The sequence below is a fragment of the Lolium rigidum genome, chromosome 2 (genome assembly GCF_022539505.1).
Source record: "Lolium rigidum isolate FL_2022 chromosome 2, APGP_CSIRO_Lrig_0.1, whole genome shotgun sequence".
NCBI lineage: Eukaryota > Viridiplantae > Streptophyta > Magnoliopsida > Poales > Poaceae > Lolium > Lolium rigidum.
The window spans coordinates 77,036,199-77,048,179 of NC_061509.1; the positions used below are offsets into that span (position 1 = coordinate 77,036,199).

Sequence of the window (11,981 nt, forward strand, 5' to 3'; positions counted from 1 at the left end):
TCACAACGGCCGGCAATGACTAGTGGGCTGGGCCTGTTTGGTTGGAGAGGGAATGAGCGGTCAACATGCAAAAGCCTTGAAAACCTAATGGACCCGTCGCACACAGCCCAATCTAAATTAGCCAGGCCCAACTAGCCCGAGCACGGAGCAACACCACGGCCGCGCCGCGCTTCCCCGCAGACCAGACCAGCCGGCAGCCGCACGCACGCCGCAGCTTCGAATCCGTGCTGCTCCTCCGGCGCCTTGAAGCTCGCCGCCCTGTCGCAGCGCCGCTCCTTTCTTTTGGGTGCTGCGGCCGCGGGAGGCGAAGAGAAGGGACGGGATCAGCGGAGCACGACGGCGGCGCAGGTTTCATCCTTCTCTCGTCTCTCCGGTCCTCCCTCCCCCCGGAGGTTATGCTACGCCCCGATACCGCCTGTCCTGTATTGGATCTAATTTCGTCTCTCCTTTTCATCTATGCAGTTTGCACTATTTTTCTTCTCTCCTCAATTTAATGGGACAAGGGGAGAAATATTCAGCGGAGGTTGCTCCATCTGGTGATAGGAACGAGGTCCAAGTGGAAGGTAATTGCCTTGAATTTATCACAGCATGCATATCAGCAAAAAGGCCAAATAATTGGACTCGTACGCATTCTCATCCTAAAAGAAGGGAAAAATCCTGCCAAATAAAGATATATAAATGAATTTAGGAAGCTGGTTTTTTTTCACAGTTATAAATTTATTTATTTACCAAAGAAAAAATGTTTTATGTAGACTTCATATCGCAATAGTTGGTACTTAGAAGCTCAAGATTATTATAATAAAATTACGCCTTCTTCGTGCTGACATCATTTATGGTGTTTTACCTTGGTAGCTGATGAACATTTTGTTTCTCATGTTATAATCTTGCTTTCACCTTATCTTGCAACAAAACACCATCCTTTTTTCGTATCATCTACAGTCCTGCGCCTCTCTGATGTAAAAATATCAGATGGTTGCCTTCTCTCTGTTCCTTGTGTTCAGTCAAGGAATCAAAACATCTTCTTCATGAATCATGATAGTTGTTACTCTCACAGACCGCGTGAAGGAAAGGTGCTTTGAGCAGAGAGAAGCTCTCCCAGGGGAGCCTCGCTGCATTATATGCGGTCGATACGGCGAGTATATATGTGACCAGACTGATGATGATGTCTGCAGCGTCCAATGCAAGACTGCTCTTCTTACTAGAATTGCCGCTACAGCAAAGACGCCAGCAAAAACACCAGTGCGCGTAGATGTTCCTTTTGGTGACGAAAGCTTCTGTGTCAGAGATAATAACTGTCCTGATGTGCCGAGTTTGCATGCTAGCCAGATCGCTTCGCTAAGAAATAAACTTGACATTTGTGTCAAGGGTGAGGCTGTTCCTGATCCAATCATGTGTTTCTCTTCGTGTGGTCTTCCTGAGAAGCTTGTGCACAATCTCGAAGCTGCAGGATATGTTATGCCTACTCCGGTGCAGATGCAAGTCATCCCTGCATCATTAAGCAATAGAAGCTTACTTGTCTCTGCAGAGACTGGTTCTGGAAAAACAGCTTCTTTCCTAGTTCCTATAATTGCACATTGTTCACGAGGGCGGCTGCAGCAGTGTACAAGCAAGCGTGGTCCCTTAGCTATAGTCCTTGCTCCAACTAGAGAGCTATGCATACAGGTGGAAGATCAAGCCAAGGTGCTTGGAAAGGGTTTAACTTTTAAAACTGCTCTAGTTGTTGGTGGAGATCCGTTAGCTCAGCAAATATATAGAATTGAAAATGGTGTCGAGTTAATTGTTGGCACACCAGGGAGACTAATTGATCTTCTCATGAAACACAATGTTGACCTTACCGATGTTTCTGCATTTGTTTTGGATGAAGTGGACTGCTTGCTAGAGAGGGGATTCAGAGATCAGGTCATGCAGATCTTTCAGGCACTGTCACGTCCACAGGTTATGATGTTTTCAGCAACAGTACATTCAGAAATTGAGGAGCTGTCGAACTCACTCTCTAACAACATGATGCATATTACTTGTGGGAACCCAAGTAGACCAAACAAATCAGTTAAGCAAGTGGTCATCTGGGTGGAGTCTAAGCAGAAGAAGCAGAAGATTTTTGAGATAATGAGAAGCAAGCAGCACTTTAAACCTCCTGCCATTGTGTTTGTGAGTTCCAGAGTTGGTGCTGATCTCTTGTCTGAAGCAATTACTGCTGCCACTGGGTTGGAGGCTATTTCTATTCATGGTGAGAAGACAATGAAAGAGAGAAGAGAAAGATTGAGAAGGTTCCTCACAGGAGAAGTATCTGTCGTTGTTTGTACTGGGGTCTTGGGACGTGGAATGGATCTCCTGAAAGTACGCCAAGTGATTTTGTTTGACATGCCAAATTCCATTGATGAATATGTTCACCAAGTTGGAAGAGCGTCTCGAATGGGTGAGGAGGGCATGGCTATTGTCTTGGTGAATGATGAGGATAGGAAACTCTTCAGAGAACTTGCTCAGGTTCTGAAGACTGCAGGAGCTCCAATTCCCCGGGAACTCTCTAATTCAAAATTCATCAACAATTTTTCTCTTGGCACTAACAGGAAGAGAAAATTGACTTAACAGAGAAGTGGCCAATCTTCTTAATATGACACTTCTGTATGCACTACCAACTATATGGCTTTGTTGTTCAGTAGTCAAGTTGAAGTTTTTAGGAAAACCATCTGCGCATCCATCTTCCTGCGGATATGCCAGATATCAGAATATGCAACTTCTGAAATGTATAGGACCTTCCTAAGCCAGAGTAGTCAACCAGTCTAAGTTGATTCCTCAGGGCATGTGCCTGGAATCAATTCATGCTGAAAATGTAAAGAAGTTATCATATGTTTCCGTCCAAATATAAGTCAAACATGCACAGTGCAGTAATGCAGTCGACTTAACAATGGTACGATTTATATTTTTAAATTTTCAACTTTACGTTATTGATTTGCTAGCTCTAGTTTGTTTTCTTTATGATCCTGGATAATCTGAACTATGGAAGCTCGGATAGGACATTGAATTGTGGAAATCACTGAATGCTGAGTATTGCGGGCCGTAAACCTATAAGAACATGAATCGTGGATAGATCAAGTATCAACAAAAAAAATCAATGGACCATATTGTTAGTAGCGAAGCACAATACGTGACCACTGTTCTGCGGTACTTAGACTTACTCAAAGTGGCAGATTTGATCCGATACTTTACTGGCTGTCTCCTTCCAAAGCTATGAAAAGAGTTGTAAATTGTCTATAGCTTGTTGCTGATCAAATATGCTTTTTTCAACTGGAATTTAACATTCGACGAGAACTGTTCTAATAAATGTTGCTACTCTAGACATTTTTTTCACATCCGATATAATGGACTTATGAACTCACTGCGAATATTTGTTATTCTGTTTACTTTCATTTTCTTCCAGCATACCTGTTACATGTGTTAGTAAACTTATATTTGTTTCGTTTACTAAAATTAATTCACTGGTGCAATAGTTCAAGTACAACGGTGAACTAGCCATATAAAGCAAATTGGTGGAATCACAAGTATTATAGTAGCATTCTCTACAATTGTTGCAGTATAAACATCCTTCCACAAGCACTTCAATATTCTGCTGTCTTGCCAGCGGTATTCAATGTACCATGCCATATTTTTACAACTACAACGAGGTTCCATTTTAACTATTATAATAAGTTAACAACTGGTTTTCACTAGTTATCTGATTTTAATAATCCACATTAAAGTGGATCACTCGGTGATACTTCCATGTTACCTTCTTTATTTATTTATTCTTCCAGTTGAACAATAACTTATTAGTTATAATTTGAACATCTATTCTTCGAAGCATGATGTTTGGGCTAATAATCATCCAAATGGAAGTTATGCTTTATTGAGTCTACTGGACTAACTAGAAAATGGTTTGATTTTTTATGTCTTGTTCACCAATTTATTCTGACATTTCTATCATGTGGAACCATGAACCCATTGGTGCTGTATGTACTGTAACCCGTAGTACATACTCGAATCACATGTACATGTGATCTTATTTAAACCATATTATGTAGATCTAGCATATGAAAATATCACTATCACTAAGTAAGTGACTTAATGCGATATGCTTTAAAATCGTAATTAAGATGTGACTTCACTGATTTGTTTGAATAGTATTGAAGCAAAGGGTAGAGTTAATATTGGAGGACCACCACAGCTCTCTTGCTGGACATATTCAATTCTCGCTTTTACAGCATGGGAGTTCCTTGACCAGCTAATGTGGTACCAGAAATTATCGAACACATACACATCCTCCTCTTCTGAACAATTTCCTCATATAAACGGTGCTATGTGTTTCGTCATGCTAAAATTTCTTAGTACATAGATGTGTGTAAATTATGTATTGAACTTTGATGTACGACGAAGCCATTATAAGTTATATACCTTAGTTATTAGTATTTAACACTATAGAACTTATTAACCTTGTAAATAAAAGACTAAAATGACCAACTTTAGCATATAAATCCCTTACTGGTACCATCACACTTCAATGTTGTTTTTAGGATCCTGCTCTTCTATTCTGTTACTGGGCATCAAGAATGAAGAGAGGTATATAGTGATGCTAGATGGTGCTTGCACAAAGGGTATGGGGATGATTTAGAGATGATACTACATGTACATCATTGCAAATGTTGGCAGAAGTATGAAGAAACAGGTGCAGAAAGCTTTTGTTTGTTGCTTGAGGGATCCCTGTGAGGATGGTACCTGTGGCACTAATGACTGATGACGGGCGAGTTCGGGGATTTTAAGGACAAGACTACTACAGCCTGCTGAATGAAAAGCAAATCATCAAACAGAACTTCATATAAAATGTGTGAGTAAGACAGACATAGTAGGCGAAAAGACAGTCAGTCTCCATCCAAACACTTCCATATAGGTATGGATAATGACTAAAAAGGAAGCAACTTAACTATCGTAAGAAAAGCAGTGAAATGCCATTTATTTCATGACCTAGTGACTCAGCAGAGACTATAGTTGGCAACTTTCTTCCATCTATGTTATTATTTTCTTCTTTCCTGATCCAGTTGCTTATGATGACTGACCAACTCACTGATTGGGCCCTTCAGCATTGATTGCCTGCTTTTGCACCATCCTTTAAACTCAACCATGAAGCTGATCTTTTTTTGTCATTTCTCCATGTTCTGAAGTTTGGACAGAAAAAAAAGGAACGTGGGGACCTTGCTCGTCGTTCCTGATTGATCTTTTCTTTTTACACTGAAATACATATACTACCTCTTGTGACTTGCCAGTTTTGAGTTAGCATCTGAGCTAACAAACCCTCACCACTAAGTTTCTTCCAGTTCAGTATTTGCTAAGTTTGAGACAGTTGCCCATTGGTCTTACTATCACCAATTCACCATGACATTGGTCATCACTGGTATGTAAACTATTTTCACAAACTCACCTTATATGATGGCCATCTCTTTAATGCATAATTGACGTGAGGTGGAGCTGTCTAGTGATTTGCTTCTGTTGTCTGGTTATTAGTTGAATGCTCCAAGGCTCTATCAGTTGTTCCTAGTCTAAAGGCAAAGGATTTGTTGGTCATTATAGCGTGGGCTCATCCTAGCTAGCCTAATATGATTAATGTTACTTAATTATGCATCGCATTTCATTATTGAATGAGGCGAAATACGACTCTCAAGGTCTTTTGTACACCTGTCCTCAAATAGTTTTTCTATGGTCCATCATTGGTTTGATCACTCAAGCCCTTAAGATTTCTTTGCTTGGGGGATTTTCCAGTGAATTTCTTAGGATTTAGTTTTAAATATAGAAAACACATACTCATGCATCTCTATTGCTGAAAATGTAATGATTTCATGATGCTGACAGCATTAGTGGCAGAGGGGAGCTTTCTGAAAATATGTCCTTCTCATATCTCTGTTTGGTGGTGCGGAATTGAATGTTCTACCATTTCGAAAGGAAATGATGGAATTGTGTGTTAGCTGAGACACAATGCCAAGTTGTAGTCATCCGATGGATTTGCAGCTAATTCTTCTCACTGAATTGTATTTGTGCTTGTATTCTTGCTGATTTGTCCTATGTTCCCTATAAGTGTATTTCCTCACAATAAATGCATACAGACTTGGCATGAATACACAAAAGTATTTGGTGCTTTCTTCTTGTACACATAAAACTCTAGAGTCCATGGTCCATAGAAATGATTATGTTGTATAAAGCTGAGGTCTTCCTCACAAATATCACCTTCATCACATTTTTTAGATTTCTCTACATAGCCCACGTTGGAGTCTGAAGTTGAAGGAAAGGATGAGGTAACAAAGAACCACAATCTATTTATTATCTTTATGAGAAACTATATAACTGACATTGATGTGTAATAAAGCATCTTGACTGTGACTGAGTTATAATAACAACGTAAGTACATATATATAGCTGCACACAATCGCAAACTTATAATTTTTTGTGAGTAATAGACATATCTATCTTACTGAATCAACCTGAACTGCTTGTGTACCAACCAGCCTACGGGATCCTGATCTCAGACGGCGACCTCGCTATGCTGTTTCGCCCATGCTTTTTCAGACCACGAAGCTGCCTTCATCCTCTCCATGTGAAGGTGAAGCTGGACCGCTCCTGCTCAGCAGCTCCTCGATCATCTGCAGTGTGAGCCTCTCCTCGTCATCCATTGTACTCACCGGTGAAGATGCTGTGGCTGCTGATACGGTGGACTGTACCACCACTGCATCGCTGGATGGCGCCGCCCTTTTGTTGAGCTCCACGGTCATGACCCAGCTGGAGTCGGCACGGGCTCCCGCGCGCTTCTGCCAGACACCAATGTGGGACTTCTCGGTGTCGAGGCGAAGGCAAGTCAGGGACGGAGATGGCGCCTTGCAGCACTTGCGAAGCTTGGCACTGAGAATCTGGGATAGGTTGCTCGTCGAGGAGGAGCTCCCACTGCTGCTGCCACCACCACGAACATCGCGGACTGCAGCTGGGGCAGGATCACCAGTGCCACTCCTCTGCACGGGGAAGTTAGTCTTGGCATTCCGCCCGCTCATCAAGATGGCGGCCTCATCATAGGCCCGTGCGGCCTCCTCCGCCGTTTCAAAGGTACCAAGCCACACCCTCCTCTTACTGCAAAATATGTCATGCATTTAGACTCCTGTAGACAGATCAAAACCACTGACCTTAACAGAAACTTAGAAGGAACCGAAGCAACGCTAGTAGTAGGGGCTTACAGGAGGGGGTGTCTGATCTCGGAGACCCAGGAGCCCCAGTGGCGCTGCCTGACTCCACGAAACTTCTTCTTGGGTTGCACCATTTGTCTTTGCCTGTCACAGACGAGGGAATGAGGCTCTGAAGGTGTTGTGGGGGGAGGAGAGCTCTGGGGCGAGTGAATATAAACTGCCCAGCCTGTACTTGCTTCTGCACTGCCGTGTTAAATGTGGTTAGATGCGTAGGTAGTCAAATAATACGTGGCACAGTGTCACTCCCACACACACACATAAGAGAGAAAGAGAGAGTGTGCGCTTGGTCTAGGTTTTCACTGGCCATGATTGGAAATGGAAGGTATACACCGGAGAGGATGGGTGCTTGCTGCTGGCTGGGGTCACTAGTACCAGTATAGCAAGCCTGTGCCAAGGGATAAAAAGAAACTATAGCAGAAGATAGAGACGAAGAGCGAAATCAGAGGAGGGGCAACGGAAGTCTGAAGGGGGTCCGCAGTGGTGCACTGTCGGTGAACTGAGTAGATGCATAGCATAACCACCTTCCCTGCTAGTACAGTGGTAATAAACACGCTCACCTACACCCATGGCCAGCCCCATTTATTGTTGGGCTGGGCTGCCCTGGCTGCTGAGTTGATTCACCTAAGCTCCTACAACTAGCCATGTTTTTCCTCCTTCCGAAATATAAGATACCGAGATTATATTAAAGACTCAACAGTCAGTAGTACAAACAGCTCTTCAACAGACGCCTTGAGGAGCTAAAAGGAAATTACAATGATGATAACATCCAGGACAGGCGAGAGCAAAGTGGAGCCAATAAAAAGAGCTCGATGTCTTTATGCATTTGTAGCTAATGACCGTGGTCCAGGTGTTCAATCATGGGTTTGAGTGCCATGGGACGCATGGACATCGTACTTAACTACGAAGAGAGATGTGGTAAGACCTTTTATTGAAGATCGTCAATATGGTAAGACTTGTGCTGGGAAAATAGCGTGTTTGTGATATATCGTGCTCGATGTGCGATGGCATCTTCAAAGTTCTTTTGCTTCATTTGGAACCACTCTTCATATTTCAACACCCAGTCCTGTTCGAGCCATAGGATGTAGAGCTTGAAATGTGCAATGAAATGTTGCTTTTAAGTGACTTCGGATTGCGCTCGAGTCGACAGAGCGATTTTGAGTAAGCCTTGCTGGAAGAACTGTCAAGTTCCCCTTTGCTCTGATATTTTTAGCTCTGGGATCCATTCCTTGGAGTTGGTTGGCATTTAAGCTTGTCTAAGGTTAGCTCCATCCACAGCCTGGTGATCACGATGGTGCCCGCTCATGTTTGGTTGACGCTCTTTGCTATTGAAAAATTCAGAAGTTATATCTTCTGACATATTGTTGACTGTTGTGGCTTATTGCTTGGTGGATAGCGTGATAATGTATTAAAGTTTGCACTTTTGTCACTAGTAACTAGACTATTTTTTTCATGGAGGAAGAGTAAGTAGACTATGTCAGGAAGCTGAAACAGAGAGACGGTTGGAGCAGTAGTTCTGTTTCTATGCATAATTTTAACCCCGAATGCTGGGTTTAGGCTCTACTGAAAAATGCTTGGTTGCCTTTCTGTGCGCTTGATTGGTGTCCTTTCGGTGGTCTGCACTTCACAAGGAAATTCAAATTTGCAAAAACATCTTGCTGCTCTTAAATTTACTGTCTATAAATTTGCTGAGATGAGGTAGGTGCCCTGCCAATGCACGGCAAATGGTACTAGGCTGTGGACGTCCTAAGGCAGTCTGGTGATATCGACATTTAAGTGTCCAACAGTTGGTCTGCAATAATTGGAGCCTTGTCATATATTTCACCATGCAACTGCCCAAAAATTTATTTTTGTGTGTGGAAGTGAATCAGATTTGCTGGAGCCCGTTACCCCTGTCGACTCAGTTAATGAGAAACAGGTATGTGCAGGCTCCACAGACATCTGTGTCAGGTTTTGCTGGATAGGAAGCTTCTGTCACTGATATGTTCTTCTGACACTGTCTCTGCACATCCTTTCCTCATGGCAAGTACACGCAGACCACTTCAAACTGGCCGTAGCACATAAATCAAGAGATAGGACCATTTCACAATTTACTACTACCTCTGTGTAATACTGTACTCCTTAACATTTCACATATACTATTTGAAGTTCTAGATTGCGAGTGTTCTGCTCAAAGCTCCTTAAATTTTTCGTGTTACTAACATTTTAAACTTATTTAAATTGGCCGTAATTGAGAATACTATTGTTAGGTATGTTAACTTGGAGTACTATCAAAGTATGTTTTGTACCATCAGTCCCTACATGTTTTTGTGTTATGAATTTCATGAACCGAGGCAATAGGGGGCATAGTCGCCAGGATATTGAGATTTTCCTTGGCAATTAGCCTGAAAAAACAGTCTGTAGTTCTTGTAAAATGCACCATGGTGAATTGGTGATCCAAAACACCTCACGGTGAACCCCAGATAGTCTGACTGTAGCTTCACCCCTGGACCCTGGTGTGTTGCCGTGTTGCTCATTATTATGTGATAAACTCTATTTTGTGCTAATAGAAAATAGATGACATTTTAGAAAACATGATTTTTTTGTATATTTGACAACTAATGTAAAAAATATTTGTATATTGTACATAAAAATGGTACCAGCAAATTTGACACATTATTTCTTATCAAAGTTTATTATGTTATTGAAAACATTCATACAAAAGGTAACAATCGAAGCTACGCCAGTGACATGTGGTGCAAGAGATTTGGATAGTGTCCCCACAAAAAAAAAGAGATTTCTGGATAGTGATTTGCAACGCTAATTGCTATTTTAAAACATGATTTAAGATGCCAATAGTCTTCATCATCAGACCCTGTTAAGTAGTTGGATACTTTCCTGTCTTACACTTGGCATTAATCTCGTTGCTTATCCAACCTGGATGTACTTAGAGGCTAGCCAGTTGTCAGATGCATGTTTGGGCTTCTTTTACGCAAGGAAATTTCTTAAGAACTTTTGGAGGATTCAATTCCGTGTGGATTTTCCTACATAGGCTTGTTTCATTTGTAGGGTTAAATACCATAAATTTCTTACTATGTGCTACTTTGCTTGAAATTTCAAAGTCAAAATTACTTTTATTAGTTTGACAACTATGGCAAACATCCGATGCTTCGTTAAATCATGTATTTTTCTTGTGTTACAACTAAACGACTTCTGTGACAGAATCTCCGGTTGTCAATTACTGTTGGGCTCAACATGTCATGACATTCAATCCTTACCTTTTCTTTTCTTCTACCTGCGGTTTTTTTTGCGGGTTAGATAGACTCTGAGATCTGACCATAAAAGTGCTGTTCGGTGAAGGAAATTATATGGGTAAGTAGGATAAGGGTTAGTTGTGCATTGGTACATATATGATCTATGATGTTTTTTTTCTTCTAACAATAAATCTGCCGAAAAGGACAAGTCTGGGAGACAAGGCAATAAAGCTGGCCTTAATTAAGCACTCTCTTATTGTTATTGATCCCAACGTACGGTAGCTTTCTCTTTCTCTTGCATGGATCATATTTGCGCAAAGCAAGCAGTCGTCAACTCACACTAGCTTTATCTTTACTTCCATAAGTTCAAAAAAAAAAATCTTTACTTCGACAATGAGCAAGTGTGAGCAAGAGACCGCGGCACACATGTTCAAATGTCGGTATTCTATCTGAGTTTGGAAGAGCATCAAGGAATGGCTCGGCCTAATTCATATGGACACCTCTCATTGGATTAATTTTGCATCGGTCAAGGAGTGGTGGTGCTCGCTTGCGGGGGTGGGGGCCCGAGGCGAAAGGGTCTTCAAGAACTTCGTTTCGATGCCCTCCATCGTCCTTGCAGCCATCACGTGAAATGTGGTGGCTGCAGGGGCAAAGCTTTTGAATGCTATTATGGTGCGAGAGTATGCTTTTGTATCATAGCCTTTTAGGCTAATTTGTAAATTGTAACCTTAAGAACAAACGTATTCTTAATCAATAAAATAGGCCCCACTATTTCCCCCCTTTTCGTTCTCTCTCCCCTCTACAGTAGCTGAGAGCCTCCTCGAAAGGGCCGGGCCGAACCAAAGCCGATCTCGCCGGCGCCGCCGGTCGAGATGGGTGGAGGGGAGGCGCCGGAGTACATAGAGTAGCTAGGATTAGTGGCTTTATGCCGGTAGGGGGCTTGATGCTCACTAGTGCGAGCGGTGGAGGAGATCTAGCCGCCTGGATCTCTGCCGATGTAGGATCTCTCTTCCTTCCTCTTCTTCTCCGATGGTCGGAGGGGAGAACGGAGAAGAAGATCGACGCTCCATTTAATAAAAGAGTGGCGGTGTTCCTTCTGCTGCAACGCGGCGGTGGTGGGCGGTGTTTTCCCCTGGCCGGCCTTGGAGGCGAGGGGGGGAGCATGTGTGTGCCGCCGTTCAACGACGTCGAGGAGTTCTTGGCCAGCCGTGGAGGCGAGGAGGAGCTCAGCCGCGTCGTCGCCAACGCGTCTGCATCTTGGAGGCCTTATCCTGGCTGCTGCTGGTGCGGAGATGCTGCGCCAAAGCTGTTCCTCTCGGCCGTGGCGGCGAGGGCGAGGGCAGCGATGGTTCTGCTGCTCATCTGTGCTGGCGGCAGTTCGTGGGGGCTGCGCCTGCTTCATCTGCACCACCGTCGAGGTGGTGCTCTTCCTGGGATGCTCATCAACGGGGGACTCATGCTGGCGCCATCGCCTTCCCCTGCAGCACAGCTTCATCGT

At 43.0% G+C, this 11,981-nt stretch overlaps 2 protein-coding genes across 2 annotated transcripts; one reads left to right on the forward strand and one right to left on the reverse strand.

The window, feature by feature from the left end:
* Nucleotides 1-235: 235 nt before the first annotated feature.
* LOC124686748 (DEAD-box ATP-dependent RNA helicase 41-like) lies at nt 236-2,945 on the forward strand. The gene is made up of 3 exons (XM_047220647.1): nt 236-348; nt 463-563; nt 1,055-2,945. Exons 2-3 carry the CDS (start codon nt 494-496, stop codon nt 2,584-2,586), a joined length of 1,602 nt encoding a protein of 533 aa, XP_047076603.1. The 5' UTR covers nt 236-348; nt 463-493; the 3' UTR covers nt 2,587-2,945.
* A 3,639-nt stretch (nt 2,946-6,584) lies between these two features.
* LOC124686749 (ethylene-responsive transcription factor WIN1-like) lies at nt 6,585-7,327 on the reverse strand. Its single transcript, XM_047220649.1, has 2 exons — nt 7,245-7,327; nt 6,585-7,140 (listed from the first exon to the last, which is right to left on the reverse strand). The coding sequence occupies exons 1-2, from the start codon at nt 7,325-7,327 to the stop codon at nt 6,585-6,587; spliced, it is 639 nt and encodes a 212-aa protein (XP_047076605.1).
* Between the last annotated feature and the right edge of the window lie 4,654 nt (nt 7,328-11,981).